The 12,309-nt window shown below is 39.9% G+C and overlaps 1 protein-coding gene across 15 annotated transcripts in view; it reads left to right on the forward strand.

Moving 5' to 3' along the window:
* LOC125970552 (cytosolic carboxypeptidase 4) overlaps positions 1–12,309 on the forward strand; it is a 104,922-nt gene that overhangs the window by 61,217 nt on the left and 31,396 nt on the right. For 14 of the 15 annotated variants that reach the window (XM_049722938.1, XM_049722942.1, XM_049722939.2 and 11 more), the window contains 4 exons: positions 4,140–4,305; positions 7,609–7,688; positions 9,618–9,734; positions 11,829–11,991. In XM_049722938.1, coding sequence (XP_049578895.1) covers positions 4,140–4,305; positions 7,609–7,688; positions 9,618–9,734; positions 11,829–11,991 — 526 coding nt within the window. The remainder of the gene's footprint in view (positions 1–4,139; positions 4,306–7,608; positions 7,689–9,617; positions 9,735–11,828; positions 11,992–12,309) is intronic. The other variant, XM_049722941.2, reaches the window with a different exon arrangement.

The raw sequence follows: 12,309 nt of genomic DNA on the forward strand, positions 1-12,309 counted from the left end.
AGTTAAATGTACAGTCATTTTAATTTGTTGTTCTTTAAGTGTCTAACTCAATAAACATATTTTTTTTTTCTCCCCAGACCTCGTGTTTAACGGTTAGACTCTAACCCATTAAATATAGTTTCTCACCCAAACTTAGCGATAACTTATTGACATTAAACCAATTTTTCAGTTAGTTCAGTTCACTTTTGAAAGCATTTACACTTGATGATAACTTCAGTTCAGTTGGCACCTTATTCCATTTCCGTGCTGTCAAACGCACCTCTCGGATTAAGGTGCCCCCGGCTTCCCAGTAACGGGTTTGTTTTAGCCGGGTTCGGAGATTCGTCCGTAATCTAACCACCGAGTTAAATTAACTCCTCCGGAATCAATCTAATTTCTGTACGACGCCAATCCCTCTCAAGTCACCCGAAGCGCGTGCCGAGTAACTCAATTCGAGGCAGGACTTCGAAGTGACCGCATCGTATTGATGGCTCCCCGCTAATGTTTGAAGTTCTTATTCATTACGGATATTTATTAGATGTCTTTGTTAAGACCTCAGGGATTCGTTTGTATAGCGCACCCAAGCACTAGTTTTGCCGAAGTAAATGTTGATATGGGTCCGTTCCACTTGGTCGCTCATGCAGCGAGCCGACCAACTTTTTCATTCGAAAGGGAATCGAATTAATAAAAGTGTGACATTAATAGCATTTAAGAAGAAAATTAATGCACTTTATATGATTAATTCTAACTTCGTATACGTAGATCTAGCACTTGACCGTCGGAGTTCTTCACCCCACTTAATTGCTTCGAAAAGAATAGCGACTTTCTTAAACGAATAAAAATGTCATGCTGTATTTAGATTTGCCCAATAATTAATTTGGAAGGCAAGTCTATTTTTTTGATCGTGTCCTATTTAACTTTTGACCCGGCCCGACAAAAAGGGGAACTGGGCCGCGCCCGACGGACAATCGAAATACTTTTATCCTCCACCAACTTCACTGATTTATTTTAATCATCGTCGTTATGTTATTTAAAGGAAGTAAATTCTCAACCGAATTCACTTTCAACGAACTCAACTCTTCCGTTAAATATTTACGAAAGTTATTTAATTCTCTAACTTGCTCAGAGTTACTTTTTACGCGGCCCGTCAAAAAGGGGAACTGGGCCGCGCCCGACGGACAATCGAAATACTTTTATCCTCCACCAACTTCACTGATTTATTTTAATCATCGTCGTTATGTTATTTAAAGGAAGTAAATTCTCAACCGAATTCACTTTCAACGAACTCAACTCTTCCGTTAAATATTTACGAAAGTTATTTAATTCTCTAACTTGCTCAGAGTTACTTTTTACGCGGCCCGTCAAAAAGGGGAAGCGGGCCTGAGCCTTTCAAATAGTTAAATAACTTTCCGTTCTACCCAAAATAATAATCCGATTTAAACACTTCCGTTAATTTATTTTATTTAAATCGGCCCCAAACCATCGGTTGCATATTTAGCACAAATCCGCGCACAACGAAGTAAGTAATATACAAAACACATTTATTGAAGAAACATGGAATAGAATTACAAATCTCAATTACCCCAGAAACTGAACAATTTCACTCACTGATACCCGTGTTAATAAAATCATTCAATCCCAGAACAATTCGATTGCAAAACACAGTTCATAAAAAAAAAAAAAGGGAAGCGGTAATTACCAGCTGCGTGCTATTTTTGGTGAAAGCAAAGTCGAGTGATCAGTTCGATCTTGCTTCTAAAATCCAAATTAAAGAAACAGGCTGGCCACGAGGAATCCGGCGGCCCGATGACTATTCCCCCCTCTCGCTAAAATACATAAAAAATATAAATCCCTCTCACCTATTCCTCCTATAAAGTTGTCCAGTCCAATTTTTGGGAGTAAATCCAAGTTAATTTCAGTCCAGCGATCCTGCGTCTCACACAAAGATCTTCGGGACTTTGGAAAAAATCTTGAAACTCCTCCGGGCCTCTTCACGTATAAGCGCTCTTTTGGGGGAAAAAAGCCCTGAAGCTACTCCAGCAGGACCTTTTATAGACCTCTCCGTCCCCCCCCTCCCCTTTCTTTTCTCCGGTACTTTCCCTATAGGGTAAGACTGCCCAGTTTTCCCACGCCTATAGAAGGGACTGGCCAGCTTTCTCACGCCTATAGAGGGAACTGGCCAGTTTCCCCACGCCCGGTTATCTGTGGCCTTCAGCAGCTGTTTCCGCCCTGACCACGCAGTACTTTCCACCAAATGCACAGCTAGTGGTAAAACCTTTCACTTCCCCTTTTCACCCTTGACCCACTTTCTTAAACAATTTCGAATTGACAAATAATATTGCTTAAAGCGGTTACAGAATACATTTTTAGCCAAGCAAAAAAAAATCAAAAAATAAAAATCACATAATAAAAATTTCATTTGTGCTTCTCCAAACAATTTATGTCACGCCACTATTCTCATAGTGGCGGGTCCCTTGATCGAAATAACAAATAATATTGCTTAAAGCGGTTACAGAATACATTTTTAGCCAAGCAAAGAAATCAAAAAATAAAATTCACATAATAAAAATTTCATTTGTGCTTCTCCAAACAATTTATGTCACGCCACTATTCTCATAGTGGCGGGTCCCTTGATCGAAATAACAAATAATATTGCTTAAAGCGGTTACAGAATACATTTTTAGCCAAGCAAAGAAATCAAAAAATAAAAATCACATAATAAAAATTTCATTTGTGCCTCCATGCGTGACTTACACTCTGACACCGTGTTCCTCTTTTCGATTTTAACTGGTTTAGCTTATTCTGGCCCCTCTTTTGGTCTCACGTTTTGGTCTGGCGCCATCTTTTGGACAAATTTGGAATTTCAGCTCTGCCAATTTATTCCTGTGACCAATCCATATTCTACCATTTGGACCATCTCTACCCCCATGTTACATGACAGTGCAGCATAAAAGCCAACTGCGGATGCACTATGTTTGCCTGAAACTTTGGGCTCCACTAATTGACACAAGCCTGCTAAACTCGGAACACTACTAAGTTTAGATTGTTATGTTGTGGCATGGTTGAGGACCCAAATGCAGGAGTGCAGGTAAGAATTAACGTAATAGAAATAAAATAGGAAAACAAGGACTTTGAAAATAAAAAAAATCTAAATCAACAGAAGTGCAATATCACAAAATAAACAAAAGATAAGAAAATGCCAGGCCAGAAGGACAGGTCACAGTGACAGAATAACCTAGCTCATGTCACCTATATAGATATTAAGAGGCCTCATGTTTCAAACAGGCCTTGTGGAGTGGCAACCACTGAGATCCACAAATTAATTCATTAAACACTAACATGCTAATAACTTGCAAGCTAACATTCAGCAAGACAGTTATGTTGTGAAAACAATAAGGCAAATCGATAAGGATTTTGCATTCTGCCCTGATCGGTGATTTCTTTGATTGTTTTGAAATTTATATTAATATGAAAATTTGTAAAAGCGCTTTCAGACTTACAATAGTATGATCAATAGAAGCCTGAACATCTCAAATGAGCTGGACTTTTAAAATATGTAATTGCTTTTTTGTTTGATTGATAAACACAAGAGAATGATGTAATCTTATAAAAATGTCTCTCCCATTTAATTGGTAATTTTGAGAAGGAAATGTGTATTTTTGGAAAAACCTGAGGATTTTTGAAATGTGAAAAATACTTCCTGAGTCCAAAATAAGTTGGACAGATCAGGTAAAATGATTTCATTCATTCATAATTGTTATCATGAAAAATGTGAATTCTTAATGCAATCAAGGGAAATATTTGCTATGTAAAAAGTTCTTTTTTAGATACATTTATTGAGGTCAAATCTTTGATGTAAAAATGATTTAAATCAGCTGAAGTGCATGTTTTGGGAAATACGTGTCAGAATATTGAAAAAAATAATTTTGGTGCAGAATAACAGTTGAAACGCATTCACACAGACGTTTCAAGCACTCTTCCAGATCTCAAATAGGAAGCATTATGGCACAGTGTGTGAGTGTTAATCATACATCAAATGCGCTTGATAACAGTACAGACAATATTGATGACCAGATTTGAAGCGCAAACGAGTGATTCAGCTAATGTTCGAATGTTGGTCTGTCATTTTATTAGTGTTTTGAGTATTTTTATTTTTGCAGACATACTTGTTGAATAAATGTCAGGAGTCGCTGATAGAGTCATCTGTTCAGCTAATGAGAAGTTGCCTGCCTAAAACCCGTCTACCACTGACATCAGATCAATCCGCATACCGCTTCCCCTTGCCTGGAAGACAACATGATGATCTTGATATGGTGGCAACTTCAGGTAAAGACATGAGATTATTGTAAAGCTAAAATCATGATTGTTGATCTAATCTTTGAAAACAAAATTGCTGTGTACTATTGTGTAAAAAGTAGTCAAAATGGTACCAGTACCTTAGAGTAAATAAAGGTGAACTATGTTTTTCTCTATGTTGTTGAGTTGATGTACATACCGTATTTTTCGGAGTGTAAGTCGCATTTTTTTTTTTAATAGTTTGGGTGGGGGGGGGGGGCGATTTATACTCAGGAGCGACTTATATGTAAAATTATTCACAAATTTTCAAAGTTCAAAAATCCACGAGGTAGTGAAACCGCAATAAATGAACCGCGATGTAGCGAGGGATTACTCGCTAATTTGAACTGCAACTGACGATGTCAGCGGCGCGGCATACACGCGGCGTTGTTTACATAAAGGACGAAGAATTCGATTGATGGATTTAACGATTTGGAGTGACACAGATGGTTTGATAAAGGTGTTATTTATATTATAGTTATTTGGATAACTGTTAATGTTACGGCAGGCCCGTTCTCAGCTCCTCGTTTGTGTTTATGTCACGTTAGCATATCGTATCGTTTAGCCTGTAGTTGCTGGTTCATGTCTGTTCTTGGTGTTGGATTTTGTCAAATAAATTTCCCCCAAAATGCGACTTAAACTCCGGTTTAATATATGTTTTTTCCCTCTTTATTGTGCATTTTATGGCTGATGCGACTTATATTCTGGAACGACTTTTAGTCCGAAAAATACGGTACATGGAAAATGTTGTTGGTACCTCTCTGTGAATGAAACAAAAGTATTAAAAATAAAAGAAATAATAGGGTGACACGGTGGGGCAGTGGTTCAGAGGTGCAGGGTTTTATTCTGGCTCCGGCCTTCCTGTGTGGAGTTTGCATGTTCTCCCCGTGCCTGCGTGGTTTTTCTCCGGTACTCCGGTTTCCTTCCACATTACAAAAACATGCATTGTAGTCCGAGTGAGCACTCCAAATTGTCCGTACAGGTGATTGTGAGTGTGAATAGTTGTCTATGCCTGCCCTGCGATTTAGCTAGCACGACCAGTTCATGGTGTACCCTGCCAACCGCCCAAAGATTGCTGGGATAGGCTCCATTATGCCTTCGTCCCTCATCAGGATGAATAAATAAATGAAAGATGGTAATGATAAATGAAAATGTAATGACAAGTAGTCAATGTCCTGTTGGTTGAAATGGTGTGTAAAACACTAAACGTGATGGACAAGAGGAAGTGAAGTGCGAGTTTTCGCAGGAGAATATAAACAAGAATGTTAAAGGTAAAGGTTTTAAGATCATATCTAAGCAGCTTGATGTTTCTGGGACTATAGTTTCACATCAGGACTGTAAGTCACAGTGTATGTGGGGAACTGTCCTAAAAATGGCCACAGGAGGAACATTTATGGCAAATTGAAAAGACAAATAATGCAAACAGTAACAAAAGAGGTCAGAACAACTTCCAAAGCAATTAAAGATGAACTCCAATATCAATGTCAAGCAGCGTCAAATCGCACCATCCATCATTGTTGGAGCCAAGGTGGACTTCATGGGAGACAACAAAGGAGTCAAGTCAAGTGAAATTTATTGATATTGTGCTTAATCACAGAAGTCTGAAAGGGCTTCACATGCCCACAGCTGACGTATTAAAACAGCCCCCCCTGATCTTAACCCCACTGGAGCGCAAGGACAAAAATCATCCATTCATCCATTTTCTGAACTGCCTTTCCTCATTCTGGGCAAAAATGGGAAATCTTTAGAAAAGGCCACAAAGGGGCAAATCCAGGACGACCAGGCTACATTGGATGCTGAGTGAGCAACATTTAACACAATATTGTGCTATACAGTGTTAATCAGAACAATCTAATGTCAGAGTCCATTTAACAAGGTGAAGTGGTGCAAGAAGGAAATCTCCATAGCAGCGCCTCCAAGGAGGTGGCCCACCTCAGATTTTGTCAAGATCAGTCTATGTTAACAGGTGTAAAAATGAAACATACCAAGAAAAGAACCTTGTCCCTACTGTGAACATTACAAATGTATGTTCTGGGGCTGGGGTACAGTGAAATCTCAAGGTATTCGAGAGAGAAATGTGCCGCCCAGAGTCAGAAAGCTTGTTCTCGATTATGGGTCTTGCAACAGAATAATAACTACTGGCCTATTTTGAAATGGTCTTCTACGAGCCTTGATCTACTGTAAATCCTATTGAACATTGTTAGGTTTATTTCCTAAACAACACATTAATATTGAAGAGAGAAGACGTTTTCAATTTCTTGCAAGGAGAATCGGAGAGCTGTATGGTTCTCTCACAATTCTAATCAGTTCTCTCATCAACCCCACTTTTATTTGGTTTGAGGTCCCTAAGTTACATAGTAACTCTATGGGGTGGGAAAATCAACAAATGTTTGCATGTTTTTCTTGCAGAGTCTCTGCAAGCAAACATTAGCAGATAAGCTATTTTGCACGTCAATTCATCATATCATCTAACAGCAGAAAGGTCTTCTCCGGTAGTTTCCTCTCATCGCCGGCTTGAGATCAGCTGGGGCCAAGCAGAGACAACAAGTTGTGGCTCCTCTGCTCCTGTTTGTTATTTACAACACACTTTCCACAACAATCACAAATGTATAATAACACATAATAAATCATAATGAAATATTACTCCTGCATCCTTGAAACTTGAGACAACCTGAGCAGATTTCTCATGAACAGCGAGCCAAAACATTTGCTGAGAGATGCAGAAGTATCAATAATATCATTAATTGCCTCAAAAGGCCCATTCATCCCTCCATCCATTTTCTGTACCGCTTGTCCGCACAAGGTTGTGGGCGTGCTGGAGCCTATCCCAACAGTCATTGGGCAGTCGGCAGGGAACACTGAACTGGTTTGCCGCTAATCACAGGGCACGCAGAGACAAGCAACCATCCACACTCGCACTCACACCTACGGGCAATTTGGAGTGCTCAATCAGCCTACCTTGCATGTTTTTGGGATGTGGAAGGAAACCGAAGTACCCGGAGAAACCACCGTGCCGCCACTTCTCAAAATGTTGAACAGCAAAATCATAAGGTAGACGTTTTATTATTATTCAAATTATTTTTTTTAAGGAACGGAGAGATACCAATGATTTGTCCTTGTGTCTACATGTATATTGTTGACTTGTTTCCTATTGTAAAATGGGCAGGATTTGGATGGAAATTTTTACAGCAGCTGTTTCCTTACCCAGCCTATTCTATTATTGTTCAATTTATGTCATGCAATGTTTTATATAGTACAACCTTGTTCACACTTCTTTTATTTTTATTTTTTAAGATGAGAGCAATGGTGATGATGATGATGATGATGATGATAAAGTGGAGGACGACTACCAAGAGGCTCAGAGCAAAGACTATGTACGTTTAGGGGCTCATGATTGATATGGATTTTTCCTCTTCATTAAAAAAAAAAAAATACTTTGATTGTTACTGAAAATCTTTTTTTATTTTAATTGCTTGACAGAAAAGATAGAAAGAAAATCACATTTACTAGTCTCTAAAAAGTCAATTTATTTTTTAAATATATCGCTCCGGAGTACAAATCGCACCAGCCATCCATCCATCCTATTTTCTATACCGCTTGTCCCCACGGGGGTCGCGGGCGTGCTGGAGCCTATCCCAGCAGTCATCGGGCAGTAGGCGGGGGACACCCTGAACCGGTTGCCAGCCAATCGCAGGGCACACAGAGACGAATAACCATCAGCACTCACACCTAGGGGCAATTTGGAGTGTTCAATTGGCCTACCAACCATGTTTTTAGGATGTGGGAGGAAACCTAACGTTGCTAATGTTACATGACAAATAAACAACGAACTCAGAATGTGCCTGGTTAACATGTTAACATAACATATTAAGAGTTATTAGACTTAGACTTAGACTCAACTTTATTAATCCCTTGGGATTACTCCTTCAGGGAAATTCTGTGTCCAGTAGCAGTAAAATACAAAATACACAAGAAAAAACACAAGAGATAAAGATATACAGAAGATGCAGAAATACACACAGTGCAAGAGTTAGCAATGAAATGTAAAAGAGGCAAAAAGATAAACTAGGCAAGAAAATTGAGGGAGGTAAAAACACTACACAGTAGTTGCCATAATATTGCACATTGTATATTGACGTGTGAATGTGTACAGTTATTACAAGCATCTCCATGTCCCTGTTCATGTCCATGTCACCTCCTCCCCCCCAGTGAGTTATTCAGATAACTATAGCATAAATAACATGCTAACACATTTACCAAACCATCCGTGTCACTCCAAATTACTAAATAAATTGAAATCTTCATCACTTTTAAACAACTCCGCTAACTCCGGAGGTAGAAGATGCAGTGCTTCCTCTTCTACGTTGCTTACGTCAGACTCATCAACACAATTAGAGTGCCATATTGCGGTTTAGTGTGAAAATAACATGTGAAATGATATAAGAATGTGGTAATAATTTCACCCATAAATCACTCCAGAGTATACTACTTATCGCAAGAAAATTTTGAACACTCCCTTACAACAAAATAAGTACAGGCAAATATCTGCCAAACATGCTTTTGCGACCTTGAAAGAGCCCTGCTGAACTTTGTCATCAGTGGGCCTAACTGTGAGCATGAGTGGAATTTTCTTTGTTTCATTACTTTGCTAGACTGTCCACAGTTAAAATTGGGCACAGCAGCGATTTTGCGCCTTTGCGGTCTTTTCCAGCCCAATCCTCACTAATCCCCTCATTTGCATCAAAAGTTACACTTATACTGCAGAGCTTAATGCCTGATTCAAAATTTTTGTTGACTTCGATCTTTTTATGTACTCCACATTACAAAAACAAATACGACTTCTAATGTGAACACTGCGTTCGTGATGTGACACATGCACAAAGCATGATGCCAGAGTAGCAAGGTGGGAGGAGATTAAGCTATATTGGGAGCCAATGCAACTCGATCTTCTCATTTAATGAAAACGTGTACTGACGATGATGTCATGTCATTGCCGGGTGTAAAGAATGAACAAGTGGCTCACCAGAAATGTTCACTTGATGCCTCATGTTTCAAGTGGTATACTGGGATTAATTTAAAATCAAATCTTAATACAAGGGTTGATCAAAAAGAACTTTGCAGCTTCACAGTTGGAGTCAATGTGCTTAATCCATGAAATAATAATAAAATTAATTTATTCTTATGCATCAATAACACATACAGCAATATAAATTATTATGTATACATTATTTATAAATGTTTTAGTTCATATGAAGAATCACAGATGCTGAGGAATGCTAGATAAAGAGTGTTTCTTTTCGCAGGATAACGACTTGGAGACTGATTTGAACACACTTTGTCTTCGTCCTGCCACAGACAGACCCAAAGAGCTTTTGCTGCAATACAGCCGTCTCTGTCCAGAACTCTCACATGACTTCCTGGTACTTCTTTAAGACTAAGGCATCTGCGAATTGGTGTATATAATATATAGCAATGTACTCAATTTTGCTGGTCCATCATTTGTCAGCGGCCTCTGGGCCCCCTCCCGCCATCGTCATTCCATTATCTTTTCAAATCGAACCAAAATGTAATCGTCAGTCGGTCATGTTATTTTAACCGTGTTTTCGGCATTGCTTTCGTCACTTTTCTATCCCACACAGCGTTTGACGTATGAATGGTCACTCATTCTCATAATACTTTCCCGATTTAGGCGAGAGACTCCCGGTTTTCAACCCTGTCTCCCACCAGCCTCCCCATCTGTCATTTCACCCACTAATCACCCAATTTTACAGTTAAGTAAACAGTTTACATTGCGGGCAATATGATGCAACACGGTTCCTCCTTGCTGCGCAGCCACCCGAAGCGTTTCCATCTGCGTCCTGCTGGCCACGAAGGCTCCCCTCTCCTGCTCATGTGTCCAGCGGCGCAAGCAGGTGGGCTCCACTCGAACAGCTGATATTGGGCTACATCAGCGACAGTACTCTAAAAACTCCATTGCAATGCGGTGGATCGCGGAGCCCCCCGCTAGCGAGTGCCAAAAAATATGGCAATCAAAACGAGACTGTATTGAAGCACACTTAACAATTAGGGCATGCAATAAGAACATTTAAAAACAAACAATAGGATGTAGAAAAGAACCAGAGGATGGATGTGCGTGTTTAATGTAAAAATTCTGCTGTCCAATGTTTTCTACACATTACTAGTTAAAATCAAACAGCACATCAGCAGAGACAAACAGTTGTTTTGTCTCATGTTTGTTTACACAGACAGATGCTATGTTACATTATGCTGCAAGATGACACTTTTTTCTCTGAGCAGAAGAATGCATTTGCTGTCAAATGCCACAATTGATACCAAACTAAATTTTTATGTTAGCTTGGTCTGTCCAAACTATATGATTTTTTTTCAAAAGAATCTCTCTACAGCCTGTTACTGTAGAGACTGATATTGGGCATCGGAACGGTGGTTGCAGGCCGTTGTAGTAGTGGCCGAAACCCCAATGAAAAATTAGACCTATTTTTCACAACCTTAAGTTGGCAAGAATATGTATCATTTAAGTCAAGAAACCGGTTGACGAATAACACCACGCCAGCGCGGCCACAGAACTCGTGGGCCGATACATCGATAAAAAAAAAATCTCCCAATTTTTCTCGCCGATGAAAAAGAAATCTCCCTATTTTTCACAACCCAAAGTTGGCAAGTATGCCTGTCATTTAATAAAACACCTGTTACCTGCAGCGTCTTGTCAGCAGTGAGTGAATATGTCAATGCATGCTTCAAACTATAGTAGAAAAAGTTTGCACCATCTGTGGTACTACTGACACTGTAAGGAAAGTCGATGGTGTGGTGCCCTGTTTGTTGATTGAACTGGGCTTAAAACGCCAGCGTCTGTTTCCTGAGAGGGTGAGAGCAGTTCAGTTTTGCTCAGGCATGCAAATTAGAGGAAACACTGGTAGTAGACATGATAAAAAATGTAATAATAATGTACATTAGAACATTAGAATGAAATTTGCAATATTTTGTATGATAATGTTGGAAACATTGATTCATTAATATACATCCATCCATTTTCTATACAGCTTGTCCCCAGGTGGTCGTGGGCGTGCTGGAGCCTATCTCATCAGTCATCGGGCAGTAGGCGGGGGATACCCTGAACTGGTTGCCAGCCAATTGCAGAGCACACAGAGATGAACAACCATCCGCACCCGCACTCACACATAGGGGCAATTTGGAGTGCTCAATCGGCCTACCAAGCATGTTTTTGGGATATGGGAGGAAACCGGAGTGCCCCGAAAAAAAACACGCAGGCACGGGGAGAACTGCGATTGGAGGGCAACTGATTTAGGGTGTCCCCCGCCTACTGCCCGATGACTGCTGGGATAGGCTCCAGCACGCCCGCGACCCCCATGGGGACAAGTGGAATACAAAATGGATGGATGGACTATTTTGGAAAAAGTTCAGGAATTGCAACCAAAAAAGTTTGTTTTTATTCATATAACAGATAGCACTAAACAGCAAACATCTGTGTCATACAGGAGCAGCTGGATTTGAATTCACAAGAGAGTTCATCATCATCTTCATCTGATGACGAAACTGGGCATTGCAATCGTTTACCTTTTGACTCCTCCAGGCCGGAAAAAAAAACTCCTGAGTTTCTGTCCCAGACAGAAAAAGGCACATCAGATCAAACCAAATCAGGTTAGGCTGTTGTTACCGTTATGGCACACATACAATACAACCCCCCCAAAAATTTGAGATAGCTACAGAATTACACCAAATTTCATGCTGCCTGCAGAACACATGCATTGCGGATGCATCGTGGCCTCCTTACAAACACTGCAAGGGAAAAAAGCAGTGGTAACAATTCACAGTAGCTACAGTGCAATGTGTATCCGTATGTGGACCGTATGCGGTGCTTCGTAAGGTCTCCCTAAGGTTTCTATTTTTTTCCAGATGCAGCATGCATTTTCTCACGAAGCTGAAGAAAAAAAGCCAGCCAGAAAATCCGTTATACTT

This window comes from Syngnathus scovelli, chromosome 6, assembly GCF_024217435.2.
Source record: "Syngnathus scovelli strain Florida chromosome 6, RoL_Ssco_1.2, whole genome shotgun sequence".
In the NCBI taxonomy this organism is placed as follows: domain Eukaryota; kingdom Metazoa; phylum Chordata; class Actinopteri; order Syngnathiformes; family Syngnathidae; genus Syngnathus; species Syngnathus scovelli.